This window comes from Rhinoderma darwinii, chromosome 3, assembly GCF_050947455.1.
Source record: "Rhinoderma darwinii isolate aRhiDar2 chromosome 3, aRhiDar2.hap1, whole genome shotgun sequence".
NCBI classification, from domain to species: domain Eukaryota; kingdom Metazoa; phylum Chordata; class Amphibia; order Anura; family Rhinodermatidae; genus Rhinoderma; species Rhinoderma darwinii.
Genome location: NC_134689.1, coordinates 172844391 through 172868221, shown reverse-complemented (window position 1 = coordinate 172868221; position 23831 = coordinate 172844391). Strand labels below are relative to the sequence as shown.

At 43.3% G+C, this 23831-nt stretch overlaps 2 protein-coding genes across 8 annotated transcripts in view; one reads left to right on the top strand and one right to left on the bottom strand.

Moving 5' to 3' along the window:
* Positions 1-946: 946 nt before the first annotated feature.
* On the bottom strand, positions 947-23675 carry ZCRB1 (zinc finger CCHC-type and RNA binding motif containing 1). 6 transcript variants are annotated; one of them, XM_075857055.1, is made up of 8 exons: positions 23653-23675; positions 15793-15881; positions 14384-14412; positions 9100-9211; positions 8911-9018; positions 6990-7096; positions 6827-6902; positions 947-1632 (listed from the first exon to the last, which is right to left on the bottom strand). In XM_075857055.1, exons 2-8 carry the CDS (start codon positions 15874-15876, stop codon positions 1507-1509), a joined length of 642 nt encoding a protein of 213 aa, XP_075713170.1. In that variant the 5' UTR covers positions 15877-15881; positions 23653-23675; the 3' UTR covers positions 947-1506. The 6 variants fall into 6 exon arrangements, with proteins under 6 accessions (XP_075713170.1, XP_075713171.1, XP_075713168.1 ...); XM_075857056.1 differs by lacking the exon at positions 23653-23675 and adding an exon at positions 22940-23210; XM_075857053.1 differs by lacking the exon at positions 23653-23675 and adding an exon at positions 17565-17705.
* PPHLN1 (periphilin 1) overlaps positions 20917-23831 on the top strand; it is a 95159-nt gene continuing 92244 nt past the window's right edge. The window contains exon 1 of one of the 2 annotated variants that reach the window (XM_075857049.1): positions 20917-20991. The gene's annotated coding sequence lies outside the window, so the exon portion shown is untranslated. Of the gene's footprint in view, positions 20992-23624; positions 23742-23831 lie in introns of those variants that run through there. The other variant, XM_075857047.1, reaches the window with a different exon arrangement.

The following is a 23831-nucleotide window of genomic DNA, read 5'->3' as shown; positions in this document are numbered from 1 at the left end:
TGCTCGTGCTAGGCTCCATTAAAGCTCTTCCTCACTGCAGAGGGTACAGTGAGTTGGAACAGGGGGCTCGGGACCCCCATTCTAGTAAATGATGGGGGGTCCTGGCACAGGGGTCCCCTGTGATCAGACATTTATCACACGTGATTGTTGCAGCCAATCACTGGCCTCACCAGAGAGTTTTTTTTTTTTTTTTTGCGGTATTGTTTTATATCTAACTTGAAGAATGACTTTGTGCACTATTACAATTAACTAGCAATGGCTGTTTCACTTTTGGTGGTATGGGAGGCAACATATCACGCTGAAATGGTTCCCATAGGGAAAAAAAAACCTTCGGCAAACTGCAGTACCCTTTAAAAATTGCCCAGCACGACACCTCCATATTACCATTCCTATAGTCTTTATCACCCTGTCATAGTAATTTTTCTAGACTGTCCTTAGTAGTAACTGCTCTTAACCTTAGTGTGAAGGCCCATTTACACGAGCAGATTATCGTTCAGATGCTACCAAGCGAGTGTGCACAATAATCGTTTAATGTGAATAGGTGTAGCAACTGAACGACTAACGCTTCTTGATGGTACAAATAATTGTTTATTCATATATAATAATGTTTTGATCGATAGCAGATATGACATTTAAATAGGCGATCAAACAATAAATTTTTTAATAACTATTGAGACTAACACATTGTGTGTACATACTTGTCTGTAATCATTATTAGATTTCTTATGCAATCATTTTAAAGATCACTAATATGAATATCTGCTTGTGTAAATTGACCTTAAATCAGGGGCCTGCAACCTGTGGCTCCCCAGCTGTGGTATATCTACTACAACTCTCAGCATGCCCCAACAGTCCCCTGTCTCGAACTTGTGGGCTCTTCTCTCACGTCTATGTTCTTACGAAGGTAATGTCTTTGTTTGGATGTACTTATAACCGTAAGCAACAACAGTGTTAGACACTTTTATTTACAAACATATATATATATAACAGATTAGAATCCTAAGCCCCTTTTCACAGAGTTTTTGGCGCGGATTTTGACATGGAAACCGGGAAAACCGCAGCAAAAATGCGCAGGTACGTCAAAATCTGCCTCAATTTCTGAAACAATTCTGAGGCAGATTTTTCTTACCTTCAAAAAACCTCTGTGTGTGAACAGGGCCGAATAGCTCTGCCACATGGGTGATACACAGCCTACGTTCCAAACACAATTGGTGTAATTATTACACTGGTCACTTTCCCCAAAGTGAACAAATTATCTACATGGACATTGGCAGCATGGAGAGCATCCATCAGGCTAAGCTCAAAATGTTTCTATCCAAGCCATGACTTAGGTTTAGAAATGTCAGAAATAAAACTGGTAAAAATAGTTCCAGGACATGGAGAAAAGCCACAGCGAAAAATCTATCGAGCACGATGGAAGATGCAATTTTCAAAACCCTGTAAAACACGACATCTGAAAGTTGAATAATGGCAACATCTCTTGGTGTGTGTAAAACAAAGTTGCAGTCAGTCACTAAGTTCTTCCTCATCACTGAAATAGGTGCTCTTTTTTATTCTTGGTCGCCTCGAATTGTTTGATGTATCCCCTGCTGCTTGTCTGAATCTGGTTTTTTCTTCTTCAATTCTTGCTTGCTAGAATGAAAATATTTACATTTTAGAGAACATATCTCCAGTAATCAAATCTGACGTGTCACTTTATGTGGTGATAACTCTGGAATGCTTTTACCTATCCAAGTGATTCTGAGATTGTTTTCTTGGACTTCGTTAGTGAAAAAAAATTAGTTGATAAATTCAATATTTGTGAAAAACACCAAAATTTAGATAAAATTTGCAAAAATCTGCGCTTTCTAAATTTAAATGTATCTGCTTGTAAAAAAGATAGTAATACCACACAAAATAGTTACTAGTTAACATTTCCCATATGTCTACCCTATGTTTCCATAATTTTTTGAACATCCTTTTATTTTTCCAGGACGGCTTAGAATTTTAGCAGCAATTTCGCACATATTCAAGAAAATTTCAAGCCTTTTTTCGGGAGCCAGTTCAGTTGCGAAGTGGCTTTGAGGAGCCCATACAATGCAAACCGCCATTAATCACCCCATTTTAAAAGCTGGACCCCTCAAAGTATTGATAACAGCATTAAGAAAGTTTCTTAACCCTTTCGGCGTTTCACAAGAAATAAAGCAAAGTAGAGGTGAAATTTACAAATGTCTTTTTTTGCAGAAATTCATATTTAATCCTTTTTTGCTGTAACACAGAGGATTTTACTTGAGAAACGCAACTCAATATTTATTGCCCAGATTCTGCAGTTTTTAGAAATATCCGACATGTGGCCCTAGTGCGCTACTGGACTGAAGCACCGGCCTCAGAAGCAAAAGAGCACCTAGAGGATTTTGGGAACTTTTTTTATTAGAATATATTTTAGACACCACCTCAGGTTTGAAGAGGTCTTATGGGTCCTAAACAGTGGAAACACTCCCAAAAAGACAATTTGGCAAACTACACGCCTCAATGAATCTATCAAGGGGTATAGCGAGCATTTTGACCCCACAGGTTTTTGCCGAATTTAGTGGAATGAGGCAGTGAAAATGAAAATCTAAATTATTTCCGATAAAACGTAGAAACGTTTAATTTTTATAAGGCATAAAGGACAAAAAAAAAACAAAAACACCCCAACATTTGAAAAGCAATCTCTCAACACCCCATATGTGGCAATAAACTGCTGTTTGGACACACTACAGAGATCAGAAGGGAAGGAGCACCATTTGGCTTTTGGAGCTCAAGTTTTGCTGCAATGGTTTTTGGGTGACATGTCACATTTGCAAAGCGCCTGTGGGACCAAAATAGTGGAAAACCCCCAAAGTGACCCCATTTGGGAAACAACACCCCTCAAGGAATTTATCGAGGGGTATATTAAGCATTTTGACCCCACAGGTTTTTTGCTGACTTTAGTAGAATTTGGCCGTGAAAATGAAAATCTACATTTTCTTCTAATAAAATGTCGTTTTAGCTCAGACTTTTCCTTTTTCACAATGAGGCTGGGTTCACACGACCACATTAACGTCCGTAATGGACGGACGTATTTCGGCCGGAAGTCCCGGACCGAACTCAGTGCAGGGAGCCGGGCTCCTAGCATCATAGTTATGTACGATGCTAGGAGTCCCTGCCTCTCTGCAGGACAACTGTCCCGTACTGTAATCATGTTTTCAGTACGGGACAGTAGTTCCACGGAGAGGCAGGGACTCCTAGCATCGTACATAACTATGATGCTAGGAGCCCGGCTCCCTGCACGGAGTTCGGTCCGGCACTTCCGGCCGAAATACGTCCGTCCATTACGGACGTTAATGTGGTCGTGTGAACCCAGTCTAAAGGAGAAAAAGAACCCCAAAAATTGTAAAGCAACCTCTTCTGAGCACAGCAATAGCCCATATGAGGCAATGAACTGCTGGTTGGACCCACGGCAGGGCTTAGAAGGGAAGGAGAACCATTTGGCTTTTGGAGCTAAAATTTTGCTGGAATGGTTTGTGGCACCATGTCACATTTGCAAAGCTCCTGCGGGACCAAAATCAGTGGAAACCCCCAGAAGCGACCCCATTTGGGAAACTACACCTCTGAAGGAGTTTATCTAGGGGTATAAAGAGCATTTTGACCCCACAGGTTTTTTACTGAATTTAGTGGAATTATGCCATGAAATGTAAAAGTTACCTTTTTTCAGATAAAACATGCACATTTTAAATTTTTACAAGGAATAAAGGAGAAAAAAAAACCCCAACATTTGCAAAGCAATTTCTCCCGATTACAGCAATACCCCTAGAAGTGGTCATAAACTGCTGTTTGGACACACTGCAGGGCTTAAAACGGCAGCATTTGGAGCTCAAATTTAGCTCGAATGGATTTTGGGTGCCATGTCACATTTCAAAAGCCCCTGTGTGGCCAAAACAGTAGGAGCCCCCCAAAAGTGACCCCATTTGGGAAACTATACTACTAGATAGATCCCTTAAGGTGCGTAGTGAGCATTTAAACCCCACAGGTCTTTTGCAGAATTTCTTAGAATTAGGCCCCATGTACACGAACGTGTTTTTGCGGCCGCAATTCACCCACAAATCTGCGGGTGAATTGCGGTCCCATTCATTTCTATGGGCCCATGCACACGACCGTGGTTTCCACGGTCCGTGCATTGCCCAGGAGCCTGGACCACAAGAAGAACAGACGTCTTCTTACGGCCGTGTTTTGCGGTCGGGGCTCATAGAAATGAATGCACGGCCCGCGACTTGTGGGTGACTCCGTGGCTGTCCGAGCCGAAAATCACAGCCGGGCACACCACTTCGGTCATGTGCATGAGGCCTTAGGCTGAAAAATGTAATATCAAATTTTTTGCACTGAAAAGTTGTTTTCATTTCCCCAAGGGATAAAGGAAAAAAAGCCCCCCAACATTTGTAAAGCAATTTATCTCTCGAGTACAGCAATACCCCACATGTGGTCATAAACTGCTATTTGAACACACAGCAAGGCTCCAAAGGGAAGGAGCGCATTTTGGTTTTGAGTTAAGATTTTACAAGATTCACTTTCTGACACTATGTAGCATCGAGCTAAGGTACGAGTACAGTGGAAAACATGGAAAAAATACCCCATTTTGGAAACTACTTTCCTGAAGAAATTCATCTAGAGGTATTGTGAGCATTTTGACACCGCAAGTGTTTTGCAGAAATTAGTGCAGTGGATGTTGCAGATTGAAAACAGCCATTTTTCCACTGATATTCTATTTCAGAGACTAATATGTTGTGCCCAGCTTGTACCACTGGAGACACACACCCCATAAATTGTTAAGCAGGTTCTCCAGAGTACAGGGATACCCCATATGTGGTCATAAACAGCTATTTGGCACACTGTCAGGCTCAGAAGGACCACCATTTTGCTTTTGGAGCATAGATTTTGCTTGGTATTAGTTTTGTTTGGGGTTGTGCCGGGCGCGTCAGGTAAAAATAGCATAATTGTTTTATAGTTCAGGCCATTTTCAAACGCGATATGTATTATGTAGGTTTTTCATTTTTTTTCGAATTAGAAAAGGACTTTATCAGGGAAACCAGGCGATTATTGTTTTTATTACTTAAAACTTTTATTTATTTTTGTTCAACATTTTTTTTTTTTTTACACTTTCTTGGGGAGTTGAAGATCTGATCTTCTGATGTAGTGCAGTGTATTGTAACTGCCATTCTGCATCTGGCAGTTAAGCCTATTAGGCCCTGAACCTTGGGCAGGACCTAATAGGCTTCGGTATCTGGCCGACCAGGAAGCCATTGCTAGGCTTCCTGGTTGCCATAGCAACCATCAGCACCCACGATCACTCGCGGGCGGGGGATGCCGGTGGGGTACAGTGGGAGCCCCCTCCCTCTGTCAACCACTTCAATGCGGTGGACGCCATTGACCGCCGCATTGAAGTGGTTAAACTGCGGCGAACAATGGCAACTGCGATCGCCGCCATTGCAGCAGGATGTCAGCTGTATAATACAGCTGACACCTGCTGTAGATGAAGCAAACAGCTCCTGTGCCCGCTTCATCTGCAGGACGTGTCTGGTACGTCGGATTGCGTTAAGTTACTTGCAATGCCGACGTAGCAGACACGTCATTTTGCGGGAAGGGGTGTTCCCATGAAAGACATTTATGACATATCCACAGGATGTGTCATAAATGTCAGATAGATGCAGGTCCCAACTCTGGGACCCGTACCTATCTCTAAAACGGGGCCCCCTAAACCCTGTTCTAGCTTTGTCTGATCTCGCTGACTCCCGGCCCCCTCTTGGTTATATGGTCGGGAGTTATGAAAACAGTGTAACTCGCTGAGCTACGCTGCTTCCGTAACTCCCATAGTTGCGATTGCCAATTATGGAAGCAGCATTGCATATGAGCTACACCGTTTCCATAACTACCATTCAGTTCTATGGGACTTACAGAAACCGCGTAGCTCAGCGAGTTACACTGTTTTTATTACGCACGACCACAACCTTTTTCATGGTCGGAATTCACCTCATTCAGCTGCAACACAGCGGCTGAACGGGATTTAGTCGGCCCCATTCTGGAGATAGGTGCTGTGGATATGTCATAAGTGTCTCATGGGAAAATCCCTTTAACACCTTCCCGACCACCCCACGTAGATTAACGGGCTGCAATTTGTAAATTTCTCCTCTACTTTGCTTTAATTCCTGTGAAACACCTAAAGGGTTAAGAAACTTTCTAAATGCTATTTTGAAAACTTTGAGGGGTGCAGTTTTTAAAATTGGGTGACTTATGGGGGTTTCTAATATATAAGGCCCTCAAAGCCACTTCAGAAGTGAACTGATACCTATAACAATTGGTTTTGGAAATTTTCTTGAAAATGTGAGAAATTGCTGCTAAAGTTCTAAGACAAGTAACGTCCTAGAAAAATAAAAGGACGTTCAAAAAACGACGACAACATAAAGTAGACATATGGGGATGTTAATTAGTAACCATTGTGTGTGGTATGGCTATCCGTGTTACAAGCAGATACACTAAAGTTTGGTGTTTTTTTTACAAACAAATACTGAATTTATTGATCACATTTTCCCACTAACATAAAGTACAATATGTCACGAGAAAATCTCAGAATCGCTTGGATAGGTAGAAGCATTCCCAAGTTATTACCACATAAAGTGACACGTCAGATTTGAAAAAAAAACGGCTGCGTCCACAAGGCCAAAACAGGCTCAGTCCTGAAGGGGTTAAGTAGGAAGCTTTGTAACCTTTGGTACAAAGCAGAAGTATTTTCTAGTAAGAATTGTGGATTATCCAAGTAATTTAACAATAGTACCTGGAATGCTATGGCTTGACTAAGACTGTCAAGCGCAGGATCTTCACCTTCATCTTCACTCTGTTCATCTTCAACACTGCAAGATTAAGTGTGTGTATATGTTAGTACTGTGTAGAGATCGATAGCAATCAATGATGGTTAAATAAAAGGTTTGATTTCTTACACTTCTTCCATTTCAACCATTCTCTTTCTTTTCTTCTCTTTCTTTTGTGGAGGTTCACGATCTCCCAGCATATTTTTCGGACAAGCATAACTCAAGTGACCTGTGTCCTTGAAATAAAAAAAAAAAAAAAAAAAAGTCAAACAGCCGAACAATTAACACATATACTACTAAAAAAATGCAGTTTAAGATGTTACTAGTGCACGTTGCACAAAAAACGAGTGACTTGTTTGGAGTATGGATTTTCAGTTTTATAGTGTAGCTAAACATTTGACAAGCTTCTGAAATGTCATAGTGACATGTCAGAAGTTTGTATTGGTCAGGGTCCGAGCACGGAGACCCCCACTAATAGCTAGAACGAAGCAGCTGAAGCACTAGTGTGAGCGCTCAGCCGCTTCGTGTCTGTTCAGCTTTTTCCGGAAATAAACGTGTTGGTGTATGGACTCAATAGAAAGCCCGTACTCCAATACATCGGCTTTCCGGGAAAAAAAAAACACGACTCATGCTGACTCCTAGAACAGTCCGGGAGATTTATTATTGGTGGCGCACTGTAAGAGCGTGCGGAGTGCACCAGATTCAAAGCCCAGTCAGTGCACTCCCTGTTGATGAATCGGTTGTAGGCTTAAATGCATGCCAGCTTGAACCTCACACCGTTTCCGACATTTTTCTAGAGTAGAAAATTTGCTGTGTTTGGTGCAACCCACTTTTCCCTAGACATTTTATATGCTTATAAAAAGTGTCGCATGGGTATTATAAATTTGCCATTCACTTAGAAAATTGGCGTAACTACATTGATAAATCTGCCATACAGTGTCCAGTCCTCAAGTAACCCCAACAGGTCAGGTTTTCAGGATTTCCCAATTATTGCATGATAAAATAATTATTGTCTGTGTATTAGGCATAGTCACAGGTATTCTCTGTATGGGATATCCTTAAAGGGCTTTCCAAGTCACCCAAAATCTGGCCAAGGGGGTATCAATAGCCTTTACTCCCCTGACAAACCCCTCTCCCCCCCCCCCCCCGAGTGTTCCAGCGTGGCCGTTCCGATGCACCCCACCGCTATTTGCTGACATGGCTGCAGCGATGACATGCCTGTATGCCCACGTTATTGCTGCAGCCAATCACTGGCCTCAGCAGTCCCTCAGTATATGGCATGGAACTTTTGAGGCCAGTATACACGCACATCATAACTGCAACCATATCAACAAAAAAAGGTGGGAAGCGCCAGGGCGGCTGCGCTGGAGCGCTCGGGTGAGTAAGGACTTTTTTATGGTTTTATTGCATTCCCCCCCCCCCCCCCTCTTGGCCAGATATTGGATAAACTTGGCAAACCCCTTTAAATTACCTTTTGGCAGGACTAGAGTTGAAAAACAGTATCCTAGATGGTTCCTTCTGCTTTTTTTTGTACTGGATGCTTTACAGGTTATTATCTTGTAACTTTAAGCTAGAAGAACATCAATTTTAAGTGGGACATATACGTTAGATATACGTCGGCCGCACCTGCCGACCATCTAATGTGTATGGCGGTGTCCTGACTCTCCCCCGACAATCATACACATTAGATGGTTGGCCAGTCCCGCGAAAACGAAGAGATGCCAGATCCTTTTGTTTGGAAGGAGATGAGCCGCTGCCGGAGGAGTCCAGCAGGCCTTATCCCCTTACGAGCTTTATTTTGAAAACAATTACAGCCTTGAGCCTGTATGGGTAGGTATCTATCATCCTTGCAAATGTCCACACTGCAAATCCTCCGCATTCTTCTTTGCAAAAGTATTCAAGCTCTGTCACGTTTTAGCGTAATTATATCCACTGTTACACAATGAAATAAACACAATTCCAAGGAAGGTGAATACTTTTAGTGTAAGTATGTGGTCACAGTAGTGGAGTGAAGGTAGAGCAATACTACTGATAATAGGTATTTACTCACCCCACATTCATAGCATCTGGACTTGTCAGTGTAATTCCGCCTCCGTATAAATTCAGTTGCTCTACCATTGTCGACAGCAATACTAGCTTTTATTAGTCTGCCAAAGAGCTGAAAGACAGGATATATTTATAGAAGAAAACCAACATTCTATGTACTGGTCATTTCAAATGGAGTATGAAGGGAGCGTACTTGTTTGTTGTTCAGTGCCCGAATGCAGCTCTGCGCTGGTTCCTTATCTAGAAATAGAACAAATGCAACTCCTTTACTCCTCCGGGACTCTTTATCCTTTAAAATGGTGACCCTAAAAGACAAAAATAAAAATGCAGGATAAGTGAAATATCTAAGCTGATGTTCGGGCATATGTTGCTGTGCCCTAACAACTGGGAATCTGATCAGCAGCTTTTACTAATATTTATTACTAAGGACTGAACTACTGTATTCTGCCTGCACTGCCAACTAGAGGAAATCTGGTGGTCAAGCAGGTACAGCATGTCAATTGTCACAGACAGAGAGGAATACCTCTGGCAGCGTTTACCTCCAGATAAACAACAGATCTGGCAGGATAAAAACTAACATCTGAACCTTATTTCCCTTAACAGCAGACACCAGAGGACGGTTGGCCTGCCCCATACACATTAGACTTCCCCCTGGATTTGCAATTATCTAATGTTTTTGTCCCAGGTATGTTAGCAGTGCATTAACCCCTTAAGGACCGGGACAATTTTGGCCTTAAGAAGAGAACAATTTTTTTAAATTTTTTCTCTATGCATCCCGGCACTCATCTTTTTTTTACATTTTTTGTTTGACGTAGCTGTATGAGACTTTTTTGTGAGACTAGTTGTACATTCATGTAGGTGGCATTTTTGGTACATTTACATTATGGCTTAACGGGAAGAGGTCACAAATTTATTTATTTTTTTATATAATATTGCTTTTAGTTTGATATTAAAATAAATTGTATTTATTTGTGTTCTTGTGTTGTACTTTTTACTTTATTCTTACTTTTACTTCACTATGGGGGCTGCCATTTTTTTTTTCATCTCTGTATGTGTCGATTAACGACGGCACATACATCCCCATAGAGAATGCAAACGGGAGCCATTCCATTCACTATAGCATGCGCCGCTCCCACACAGACCAAAAGGAAGGTCTTTGGCAGAGCGAAATCCGGATGTGGACCAGAAGCCGCGGCTGGACAGTAAGATCACGACTTACGGTCACCGCTTCCGGCCATATGTTCAAGGCAGCGAAGACGCAAGGAATAGGAGCGGAGGCGGCAGGAGCAGGTAAGTTATGTTCGTGTATGTGATGTGTGTATTATGTTTGTGTATGTTCGTGTTATACTGTCTGATTACCACTGCATCTAATCCTCCTACACTGTGCATTCGCTCAGATAATAGCGGCACACAGTGTAGGTGGTTTGAAGATTCAACCCCCTCCTTCTCCTGGCACTAGCCAGAATGAGGGGGGGGGGACTGTGTGAGGACACTAGAGCAAGTGTGTCTACCCCAAATTTGCAGCATAAAGCAATGAGGTTGCTTTACCACATTGCCAATGCGGCAATTTTGGGAATTGCTCCCTCTAGTGCCCAGCACATGGAAATGTTATAAATTAGAATATTTCCTGACTTGTGAAAAAAAAAAAAATGACAACAATGTTTAATCACTTACATAATAATTGTTTAACTAAAAAAAAAAAAAATTCTAGCGACACATTCCCTTTAATGTATATTCATTTTTATTTGGGCAAAAAGTGCAGAAAAAACCCAACATTTCCACTGCAGTTTTAATTATATTTGTTTTAAAGTACACACCGATGATCTTAAATGATGCTATAAATTTGTTGTGCAAGTTGTTACAGTTGTGACGATACCAAATATCTGTATATTATTTTATGCTTTGGGACTTATATTTAAATCAAGTTTATCTATTGTAAAAGATTTTTAATTTAGAATTGTACTTTTTAACTTGCCTATATGCCAGCACTGATAGTACACAGTCAGTTGATAGGGCATGCTTAAGTATGAAAATAAAACAGCATTATCCCGAACTCCAGTATTAAAAGGATTTTCTTTTATTCAAATATTCCTTAAAACAACATGTTGCAAATAGACATGGTGAGTTGACAGGTCCCACACACTTATGCGGTTCTTAAAGGGAATGTGTTGCCAGAAAAACATGTTTTTTTTTTTTTGTTAATTAAACATTTAGTGTGTAGGTGATTAAACATTGTTCAAATTTTTTATTTTTTTTTCACGAGTCAGGAAATATTATAAATTAGATTCTAATTTATAATATTTCCCATTGCTGGTCACTAGATGGAGCTATTCCCAAAATTGCAGCATTGCAAAATTGGGTAAAAAGCCCTCGCTCTAGTGAGCTCTCAGCATCCCCCCCTCCTTTATCCTGGCTAGTGCCGGGATAAACGAGGGGTTTGAACGGTCTAACCTCCTACACTGTGTGTTGCCATTTTTTGAGCTAACACACAGTGTAGTAGGTTTACATACAGTAGTAAACACACACAAACACGAACATACATTGAAATCTCTTACCTGCTCCTGCCGCCGCGGCTCCTTCCGGCCCGTCCGCACCGTCTGCTGCCGCTGGTCCAAGTGCACAAGTCCGGAAGCCGCGACCGGAAGTAGTAATCTTACTGTCCGGCCGCGACTTCCGGTCCACAGGAAAATGGCGCCGGACGGGTCGTACACAGAAGTGGATGGGACCCGTTCGCAGTCCCTATGGGACTGTGGCTGCCGTATTCCATGTCTGTATGTGTCGTTAATCGACACATACAGAAATGGAACAAAAAATGGCAGCCCCCATAGGGAAGAAAAAGTGTAAAAATAAGAAAAAGTAAAACACAAACACACAAATAAATATAAACGTTTTTAATAAAGCACTAACATCTTTAACATATGAAAAAAAAATTTGTGATGACACTGTTCCTTTAATCATAGCATTGTCTGTGACTGCCATCTGGACCCGGCAAACTTTTTTCTATACCCAAGTATGCCCAAACAGGAAATATGGTCAGACAGCCCTGGGGTCCTTCAATGGACCTTGGGGTTGTCTGTCCATATAAGATATGTCCCTCAATCGCATCACAGGAATTCTGTGACGTGATCAAACGGGCCCCTTTCTCATTTTCCCTTTAAACGCCATTGTCAGCTTTGATCGCAGCATTCAAGGGGTTAACGGCGGAGATAAAGTTTCTCTGATCTCTGCCATTAGAGTGTGGCTGCAGCTATGTATTACGGCCGTTGCCCCGATCCTGGGGGCAAACTTGCTGACGTGTATGCTCATCATGGTGCAGCAATGTCCAGCAGCTCATGACGAGCATAGATGTCCAGCTTCGTGAACCAGTTAAGACACTACTATTGAGGAAGGAACCCACACCACATGTTTTGCCCAAGGGCCTCTACCAACCTTGATCCCACTCTGCTTATGAGGCACCCTATCTGGGTCTATCAAAGATCCAGAGCTAGTGGATCATCAAGATGACGACCAGTGTTCCTTAACCCCTTCACAACTGCCATACGGCTATATACAGATGCCTCCCGCAGTTGCCACACGTATAAACGTTGACAGCCTTGAACGGGGTTTAAGGAGTGCAGTGCTGCTTAAGTGTAAGCAGCGCTGCACTCTCATGTCTGCCGGGACTTTAAGGGCCTCGGACTACATCCCCTACTGTAGATAGCACTATCTGCAGGGGGTTTTGCGCTACCTAAACTCCCTCCAGGAGCGAAATCCCTGGCGAGCTCACTGGCCGGAGATTCCCCTCCTAGAGGGAGCCGCCGAAGTCTCTCCATCCCCGCTGTAAATAGTGCCCCCCTGTAGATAGCAACCCCCCCCCCCCCTGTAGATAGCACCACCTAAACTCTTACTAGGAGTGGAATCCCCGGTGTCAGATTGATCTGTGCCGGGGATTTTGCTTCTAGAGAGAGCCCCTGACATCACCATCCACCGTCAGGGGCTCTCTCTAGGTGCGGAATCCCTGGTCGACACTGACCGGGGACTCCGCTACTAGAGAAGCCCCTGGGGTCACTGTCCATATATGGACAGAGACATAAGGGGCTCCCTCTAGGAGCGGAATCTACAGTGGTATTGCGTCACTATCTACATGAGCACTGTGGTGTTTTCAGGTAGCTACGACAAAAAAAACCCTAACGAATAAAATTAATCAATTTTTTTAACGTCCATGAAAAATGGATTTCAAACTTTGAGACACATTGATGCAATACAGCCATGAAAAACTGACAGTTGAGCTGTTGTTAACTGCCCTTTTTTCACGTCGTGTGTATTTAGCTTTATAGCTCTCTTATCCGCTCACAGCTATCTACGACCGTGAAAATATATATATATAGTGGAAGAGAAAAGCAGCACTTCATGACTGTATAGATTGGTGCTATGTGAACCTGACCTTGATCCAAAACGGTTCTATAGACATATAAAGAAATGATCGCAGCACTCCAAGCTTGAAAAAGGTCCTGTGAGAGGACTGAAACGTACCTTATCCTTTGAAACATGGAACAATAAACCACATTTGTTTGACAACCTATTGGAGTGCTGCGATAATTTCTTTACACATATATATATATATACACACACAATATAGAGAAATATATATAAAAAATTACAAAGTTTTTTTCACATTTTTAGTGACTTGTCTGCTCATAATAAAAATTAAAAACATGGTAATTAAACTAATCTAGAAAATGAAGGCCTTATAAGTCTTGTAAAAAAACAAAGTAAAAATAGTTGTGACCTTCAAAGCGGTTGCAAAGATATTATCGTTTAAATAAGTGCATATCAGAAATGGAAAATTTCACTTGGACACAGGAGTATCAATGACTCTTGGTCATGAAAGGGTTAATGAGAATGGCAGAAATCAGAAAAACTATAATATGGTTGCAAGACTTCAATGGACGAACTGCCAAATGTCCGGTGATTAGTGTAGTCGCTGTGCCCGCATACATCCAGGTGCGAGAAATGATCATAACTGCATTTGTCTTGGGATAAAGTAGAATTATAATTTTGACCCTTGACTGGTAATAAATCATACGTTACAAATTGAAGACAAAAAATCTTAAAACTTTTAAAATACAAAACATTTAAATAACAATAATAAGTTATGAGAAACAGCTTGTCTATTAGATTTACATTACAGATGAGTCTTCATGGGGAAGATGGGCAGGATTACTTTATGTAAATATGTTGAATAACTAACTGTATTTATTACCATCAAATAGTGAAATAGCCCCCCTAAATTAGGTAAGGGTTCTTAAAATCAGAATATACAGGGCCTGTCCCATTAGTAACAGAATAAGGAAACATATCCAGGGACGTTCCACTCATTACACTGCAATAGTGTTCTCCCCCCCATGCTGGATGAAATGTCACAAGTACTAGATGAATAGTACATTATTACATGGAATTGGGAGTACAAGGCACATAGTTTTTATTCATTTACTTACTTAACCACTTTTCCATATTTTGAAAAAATCTAGAAAAACATAAAAAAAATAAAAAATAGGTCAGGATTTTCTTTTCAAACCAAACAGTGCAAAGACATCTGTGACATAACAGCATTTTTTAGGTCATCAGTAATGATGCCCTGTAAAGGGGCATCCAAAACAAACGTAGAGATGTCAGCATTTTGTTTCATCGTCTTGGGCCCATTCACATGAACGTGAATAACATCCGTGTGCTGCATGTGGAAATCACGCGCAGCACACGGACCCACTGATTACAATGGGGCCGTTCACACATGCGTGACTCCTCCTCCCGAGAGTCCGTTGCATGAAACTCACTGGATATCCTATATTAGTGCGTTTTCACGCACCTATGCGCCCATTGAAGTCAATGGGTGCGTGAAAACCACTTGGATACACATCTATGTGCAGTGCGCGCCTTGTGCATCAATTCGATTGAAAAAAAAAAAAAAAGGATGTGCTTTGCGAGTGCGTGAATAACACATGCCACTCACAAAGCACACTGATGCATACGCAACACACACCAGATTCACGTGCGTTTTCACGAGCGTGAATCTGATATGCTCGCGTGAATGGGCGGTTAGTGCCCCATTCACCACCAATAAGCGACGTTTTGCTTATCAGAAGCTTGAAAAAGGCTTTCTGATCTGCCGAAACGTCATCTCTACGTTTGTATTGGATTCTAATATGGTGGATATTGACTAATCCACTGGACAGCCTGTTGCATTCATCATCTTGATCCACATTGGAGACAAGTGCTGCTTTAACTTTTATTTTTTGGACTTGTAAAGGGGAGTCAATGGGTACACCGGCATCCACAAAGCGCCGCTCTCATCGACCAGGCCAAAAGATTCCCTGCACCGCTTGTCCTCTCTCCTCTTCAGTAAGGAATGAATCCCAGCAGCTGAAAGGGGCACTCACATGAGCCGCCTCTTCCTTTAAAGGGGTTGCCTCATGAAGACAACCCCTTTTTAAAAAGAAGTTGGCGTCCAGGTCTGGCTTCTCTCTTCCCTGGGGATCAGCTGATATCGTCGGCGGATGTAGCAGTCATCCACACTTTTTAAACAAATGGCCATCCTTGTAATGCAAGGATATGCCGGGTCCGCGAAATTGTCTCACCGTTCAGGCACATAGAGGTGGGTCCCAAGCGGGGGAACCCACTTTATAACGTTCATATGCCCTAATAGAGAATATGGACAGGGGGGGGTCTTGATGGGGCAATCCCTTTAAGAAGTGCTGAGAGGGCTCACAATCTCATTTGCATGAGGATTGGGAATATTTTGGCCGCTTAGTAGGGGCTAGAGCACCTACTGACCCGTCTTTAGCAGCGCATTTTATAGCTAACCATTAGGTGACCAATGTTCTTTAAGACATGAAGACTATGTACATACCCTGTGGAGGTCATTGTTGGTCAGCGAGAATGGCAAATTAGACACATACACAGTACTCTTGCTAGGTGCAAGACCACCACTCATGGTATCTAGAGGGGAGAAATAAGTTAAATGCACGTTGTTTGGATATATTAGAACGGTACACGCTGGTTTACACCATTACATTTTACCATACATTACATCCCATCCCGTTTTTAGTATAGGCAGCCACCCAGTTTCGTGAAAGGTTGTCAAGATATCCATCACCACTATCATCAACAAGGTTCTAGCCTGTAACAATACACGTAGAATTTAAGGTTCACCCATAATACTCCTCGGTTTCCCAGTTCTTAAAGCAGATCTGGCAGCGTAGTATGCTGTCCTATGTAAGGGTAGTATATTACCGCTACACATGCGTAATTCTGGTAGCCAAAACACCAAAAAACTTTGTTCTGTTTGGTAATAGGAGCGCTGAAAGCAACCGGTCAGTCACCGGCCAAAATGGAGTGCTCCCCTCATAAATACACCAAAGTCATAACCAAGAGGCTGGAGTATTCTTTCAGTACTCCTATTAACCAAACAAAACATTTCTTTTAGCTGTAACGTGCTACACAAACATGGGGCAGCACATTCATCTGACAGGAGTTGTCAGTTTTCAAGATTTTTTTCACAAATCTAAATTCTATGTTAAACAAATGCTGTGTGAGGCCCCATGCACACGAACCCATTCGGTTCTATTGGTTGCGGACACCTTTCTGTAGCGCTACGGATGGGTGTCCGTGCCGTAGAACCTTGCCGGGAATTATGGAGCATATCCGTTTTTTCATGGTTTACGGGCCGTACTACTATACTTTGTATAGGAGCACGACCCGAAAATGCGGGCGGCCGTCAGCAGCCGGCCGTGCCCGCAATCTTGGGCTGTGATTACAGGCACGGTCGTGTGCGTGGGGCCTTAGGCAACATTCACACGAGCGTACAATACCGTGGCACTTTTCATTTTCTAAGGATACATCTCCTAGCCTCCTTCCTCTGCAATATAATTCATTCAGAGAACAGGACAGGGGCAAGAAAAACGTTTTAATGTACTTGTCGATAGAAGAGATCCGCTGCCTCCAGTACCCCACATCCATGTTATGGTTCGGCCATACTCCAGAGACTACATTGTCTAATCTCACCTGTGTGACATTGGGTCACTACCGCAGCCTACTCATACCACTCAAGACACAGAACTTTTAAAAGGTACCGTCCCCTTTAATTTACAGACAGAAAAAAAAGCTCGAAACACTCATGAAATAATACACAGGGTGGGAGTATAAAGTGCAGTGAGGTACACACAGCAGAGAACGTCCCTTCCGGTCCACTGTATCGTTTACAGGGTGAGCCGATTATGAAGCAGGGTAGCTGGAGCATTATCCACAGTGAGGCTCGGCTGTCCAGCTACATGGCGATCTCACAGCTGATCTCCCCTGTCCGCTTACCAGTCTAGTGGTACCGCCACTCTGCCCTGATCTATCCGTTCATCACTACCCGGCAGCTTCCTGCAGCACTGGCTGGTAAAGGCTTCGTTTACAGGAGAGCGGCGGTGTACACTTCCGTCTGCACTGCCGAAGCCATTTTGATGGAGTCCATGTCGTAATCTAGGTGACCCTGGTCTCTGAAAACATGGACGCTCATCAAGTGGAGGCTTGAGCGATGGCTTACCAAATGACAGTGTTTAGAAGTTACAGGATGTTATCACTATGTACATTGTATGAGAGTAGTATGAGTTTCCCTTCACTCCAGAGGTGGCTTACATATATGTAATATCCATTTGATATGTAAAGGGCCATAGGAGCTTTTTTCACACTGATGACCTATCCATCAGTATATGATCGGTGGGGTCCAACACCCACACCGATCAGCTTCTCCGGCTGCCTCCGGGCACTGGATATTATGATGTGTTCGATGCCGGAAGCAGATGCGCCGACGACTGCATAGTGGCCGTGCTGCAGAACTGCAACTTTGCTCCTTTTCACTTGAATAGTACTGCAGCTCAGTCACTACACTGTTTATCGGAGGCATCTTCTTCCAGCACGGACCAAATAAGTTTGGACACTTCAATGCCAAAACAGACTTAGCATCTTTCTGCGGTTTTTCTTCCATCTGTAGCGGCTAGATGTTACATGATTGTAATAAGAATGAACAGTTTGCGTTTTGAAAACGTTTTGTTTCGGGTTTTTTAAGGTTGGGTTCACATCTGCGTTCCTGGTTCCGTTCTGCTCTGTTAGGGTATGTTCACACGGCAGCGTCTGTAACGGCCGAAATTACGGGGCTGTTTCCAGGAGAAAACAGCCCCGTCATTTCAGCCGTAACGGCATGTGCAGGCGCTTGAACGCCGCGTCCATTACGGACGTAATTGGCGCTGCTTTTCATTGGAGTCAATGAATACCGGCTCCAATTACGTCCCAAGAAGTGACAGGACACTTCTTTGGCGCGGGCGTCTATTTACGTGCCGTCTTTTGACAGCGACGCGTAAATATACGCCTCGTGTGAACAGACAAACGTCAGCCCATTGCTTTCAATGGGCAGATGTTTGTCAACGCTTTCAAGCCGTAATTTCGGACGTAATTCCAGGCATAAAAAGCCCGAATTACGTCCGTAATTTGGCCGTGTGAACATACCCTTACAGAAAGCTCGGGATCCGTTGCCTGCTGGAAATCTACGGTGCCCTACTAAACCAATTGATTATAACGAGTTCTGTTGGTTCTCCTTCATGGTTTCCATGTTTTGTCCAGCAAAAACAACAACATTTTTGAGGGAAGCCCATATCGGAGCCTCCAACGCAGATTTGTACAGGGCCTAAGGGCAGATTCAGACGAACGTTGCATTTTTGCGCGCAAAAAAAACGCGGCGTTTTGCACGCGCAAAAACCACTTGACAGCTGCGTGTGTCATCCGTGTATGATGCGCGGCTGCGTGATTTTCGCGCAGCCGCCATCATAGAGATGAGTCTAGTCGACGTCAGTCACTGTCCAGGGTGCTGAAAGAGTTAAAGAGGCTCTGTCACCAGATTTTGCAACCCCTATCTGCTATTGCAGCAGATCGGCGCTGCAATGTAGATTACAGTAACGTTTTTATTTTTAAAAAACGAGCATTTTTGGCCAAGATATGACCATTTTTGTATTTATGCAAATGAGGCTTGCAAAAGTCCAAGTGGGCGTGTTTAAAGTAAAAGTCCAACTGGGCGTGTATTATGTGCGTACATCGGGGCGTTTTTACTACTTTTACTAGCTGGGTGTTCTGACGAGAAGTATCATCCATTTCTCTTCACAACGCCCAGCTTCTGACAGTGCAGACACAGCGTGTTCTCGAGAGATCACACTGTGACGTCACTCACTTCCTGCCCCAGGTCCTGCATCGTGTCGGCCACATCGGCACCAGAGGCTACAGTTGATTCTGCAGCAGCATCGGCGTTTGCAGGTAAGTCAATGTAGCTACTTACCTGCAAACGCTGATGCTGCTGCAGAATCAACTGTAGCCTCTGGTGCCGATGTGTCCTCGCTCGTCTGACACGATGCAGGACCTGTGAGTGACGACACAGCGTGATCTCTCGAGAACACGCTGTGTCTGCACTGCCAGAAGCTGGGCGTTCTGAAGAGAAGTGGATGATATTTCTCATCAGAGCGCCCAGCTAGTAAAAGTAGTAAAAACGCCCCGATGTACGCACATAATACACGCCCACTTGGACTTTTACTTTAAACACGCCCACTTGGACTTTTGCAAGCCTCATTTGCATAAATACAAAAATGGTCATAACTTGGCCAAAAATGCTCGTTTTTTTTAAATAAAAACGTTACTGTAATCTACATTGCAGCGCCGATCTGCTGCAATAGCAGATAGGGGTTGCAAAATCTGGTGACAGAGCCTCTTTAACTGATCGGCAGTAACTCTTTCAGCACCCTCGACAGTGAATGCCGATCACAATATCGAGAAACCTGTTAAAAAAAAAAAAAAAGTTCGTACTTACCGAGAACTTCCCGGCCGTTGCCTTGGTGACGTGTCCTTGGTGACACGCCTCTCTTGACATCTGGCCCCACCTCCCTGGATGACGCGGCAGTCCATGTGACCGCTGCAGCCTGTGCTTGGCCTGTGCTTGGCAGCTGTCACTTGGACTGAATTGTCATCCCGGGAGGTCAGACTGGAGGAAGAAGCCGGGAGTTATCGGTAAGTCAGAACTTCTTTTTTTTTTTACAGGTTCATGTATATTGGGATCGGAAGTCACTGTGCAGGGTGCTGAAACAGTTTAACGCTTTCAGCACCCTGGACAGTGACTATCTCCTGACGTCGCGTACCGGAAATTTTTTTGCCGGGTTCGGCCAAAACGAGTTCGGCCGAACCCGGTGAAGTTCGGTTCGGTTGTCCGGGTTCGCTCATCTCAAAGACACTCCGTTTGGATGTTTGGAAACATAAAAGCACGTGGTGCTTTACTGTTTACATTCATCCTTTTGACAGCTGGTGCGCTGTTTCAGTCGGTTCGCACGGAAGACTTCAATGGGTGCGTGATGTGCGAAATACGCAGAGATATTGAACATGTCGCGCTTTTTGCGCAGCGGACAAACGCTGCGCAAAAAGCACGGACTGTCTGTACTGCCCCATAGACTTGTATTGGTCTGTGCGTGGCGCGTGAAAACCACGCGGCCCGCACGGACCCAATACACGTTCGTGTGAATCCCCCCTAAGTCTGGTTTTTTTAAGCCACAGTCAGGAGTGGGTCCTAAAGTGTAGAGAATTAAAAACGCATTAAAAATTGCACTGTGTGAACACAGCTTAAGGACAGTGTAAGAATTGTGGCGCAACGATCTCACAGAGTGAAATCTAGGAACTTCCACTATCAATTATGCCAGTTTTCAAATTATAATAAATGTATCAGGTCGCTGTGGCCCCCGACCCTATTTGCAAAGTCACGCCCCTTTCCATAAAAGTGGCAAGGGTGGCGTAGAAATTGTGACTTTTGGGCCCTTTTGTGACTTTTCTACACTAGAAAATTGGCGTAAAAAGGTTGATAAATTCCCCCTTGTATGGTGTAATTTTTTTAACGTATTTCTCCCTGTGAAGCAACAAAATGGATGGGAGAGGACGAAGCGAAGCAGGGCATCCGATCTTGGAGAATATCCATATGATATTAGAGAGGTTGGCTCCGTATTGTGGACCTACTCAACGTGGATAGAGGGAGCCAACATACGTAAGTCTGAAAAGGGCAGCTCCACAGGTCGTAATACAGACGCTAAAGTGTGGTGTGTAACAGCTGTATAAAACTGGCCTAGAAGCAGGGGCGGGTTAAGGGTACCATGGGCCCCCGGGCAGTTCACAATGTGTGCCCCCCCCCCCCCGAACTCTGAAGACACTGTACAGTATATTTGCATATTTGAGTTTAGGCGGCCATAGATCTGCCGCCGGTTTGAATTCGTTGTAAAAGCAGAATGACCCTGAAGAGGTCAGAAGCTTTAAATTGTTTGTGGTTTCCGTAAAAAAAAATCAGCTATGCGTTAATATAACCTTAAGGCCGTGTTCACACAGAGTTTTTTTTACACTGTTTTTGCCGTGGAAACAACGGCCGAAATTGCCTCCAACTAATTTCAATGGGAAGTGGAAGCGTTTTTTCCCGCGAGCAGAAAAAAGCGCTCGTGGGAAAAAGAAGTGACATGCCCTATCTTGAAGCGTTTTCCGCCTCAAAAACCCCATTGAAATCAGTAGGAGACGGAAAAAAACGCAGCGAACGGCCGCAGCGTTTTTTGGCGCGTTTCATGGCAAGAACCACTCACAGTTTTTCCCTTTGCCTGTTGAAGAAAGAGCTAAAAAAAACAAAAACGCCTGTGGTGCAAAACCGGAGCTGATTTTTCCAAGAAGAATTTTCTGCCTGCAAAAAACTGTGTGAACAGGGCCTAAAGAACCTGTCTCTGTTATTTAACCCCTTAAAGTCCAAGCCATTTTTATTAATTTTTTTCATTTTCACTTCCTAGAGCCATAACTTTTTATTTTTATGTCCCTGGAGTGGTGTGTGAAGGATTATTTTTTGCGGGAGGAGTTGTAGTTTTTATTTCCACAATTTAAAGTACCATATAATGGGTGAATTGGGAAAAAAACTGGGGTTCCTCCATGTGTATTATTATGTATATATTTACTTTATCTTAAGGCAAAAGTAGATTTTAGGGCCTGTTCACATCGGCGTTGCCCTTCCATCTGAGGTTTCCGTCGGATTAATTCCTCAACGGAAGGCAAACTGAAACCTTAGCTTTTGTTTCCCTCACCATTGAACTCGATGGTGACGTAAACCTAGCTAATGGTTTCCGTTTGTCACCGTTGTGACAGGGTTCCCTCGTTCTTGACGCAACCAATAGCGCTATTGACAAACGGAAACCTTTAACAACGTTTCTGCCACCATTAAATTGTGGTAAAGGAAACGGAAGCTAAGGTTTCAGTTTCCCTTTATGTTGAGAGGTTAACACGATGGAAACATCTAATTTTACCTTAAGATAAGGTAAATATATACAGCCCCAAAACCAAGCTCAGTACAAATGTACAGCCCCAGAACCAAGCTCAGTACATATATACAACACCAGCACAAATACAGCTCAGTACAGAGATCATTTGCAAAATCAGTTTAACCCCTGCCATATAAGTTTGTACGACATAAAACTACAGCTCCCAGTATAGCCTGAACACTGGTTAGGATATGCTGGGAGTTGCTGTTTTACAAAAAAGGCTACCACCCGTTATCTCGCTGCAAATCATACAGTCACTACAGTACTGATCAGTCACAGAGAGAATAAACATTTACATTGGGTGACTCACAGGTGACGTCTCAGTTTATTTTTCGTTCTTTTTCTCTTTTCTTCTATTTCCGGTCCAGACCTCTATGATGACTTCTATTGACCACGACCCATTTCTGCAGAGTTTGCCGCTCAGATGTCTTCGGCTCCTAACTTTTCCAACATTTCCGCATCTATAAATAAAGCTAAAATCCTCACGGTGTCACACACTACACCCCTAAATATGATAGTATCACACACTGTGCCCCTGAATACAATAGTACTATACACTCACTGTGCCCCTGAATATAATAGCACCATACTCTGACCCCATGAATTGAATTGTTTTAAACACTGTAAAGTAAAACACCACACACTCACAATGCCCCGTGTAGATAGCGCCAGTCACAATGCCCCGTGTAGATAGCGCCTGTTACAATGCCTCCTGTCCATATTGTCCAGTGTAGATATTGTCCCCTGTAGATAGCGCCCCCTGTAGATATTGCCGCTGACGCTGCCCACAGAACAAAAAAAACGAAACATTCCCACCTGTCCCCATTCCCTGGTAATAATGTACCCCTACCATATATTAGTAAATGGGGTTGTCTCAACTGCACAACCTCCTATATACCATAGTGTTATGTTAACACAGCGTTTCTGTGGCTTTCTTTGATTTGAATTTTTGTGAAAGGGAGAAAAACATGCGAAAAACGCATGCAAATTGTGTGAACATAACCTTAGGACATGTAGATATCATAAAGGTAGGGGCACCAGAAACTTCCCCCAGAGATAATGGCTGTTCCTCTGGGACATATGATAGAAGTCACCAAGGAGTTCTGTAAACTTCCGCCTCATACTTTTATATATTCTGAGAACCGGTTAGTGGCTTCTAATATATACAGCAATGGGGGACATTATTCCATGTATACACTGCAGTCCAGTACAGGTACGTTACATGGCAGTACACCAGAGAAATGGCCAGCTATAGAGCCGGATAATGGAAGCGGCGGACACTACAATAACAAGGACAGGTAGAGAGACCACCGCGGGTACTGCACAACTCATACACGTATGTCCCAAACGGCGCCCTGTACCTCGGTGACGCCACACAGTCACGTGACCAGAAGTGCAGTGCGCAGGAAGTTGTGATGATAAGAGCGGAGGAAAGATCCACTGTGAAGAGGTGGGTGCACCTGCTTTTACTGCGAGTGTTAGATCATTTCCCCTGTAATACCGTGCAGTCCGTATGTACCTTGTCTCCCCCCCTCGTCCG

What these genes read in the sequence shown, in the direction of transcription:
- ZCRB1 (XM_075857055.1), bottom strand. Translation starts at nt 15,876, where the DNA reads ATGAGTGGTGGTCTTGCACCTAGCAAGAGTACTGTGTATGTGTCTAAT. An exon ending in CCAACAATGACCTCCACAGG is followed by an intron (nt 14,413 to 15,792) that starts GTATGTACATAG and finishes ATGTTTTTCTAG; the next exon opens with ATTTTTTCAAAATATGGAAA. An exon ending in GGGCACTGAACAACAAACAA is followed by an intron (nt 9,019 to 9,099) that starts GTACGCTCCCTT and finishes CCTGTCTTTCAG; the next exon opens with CTCTTTGGCAGACTAATAAA.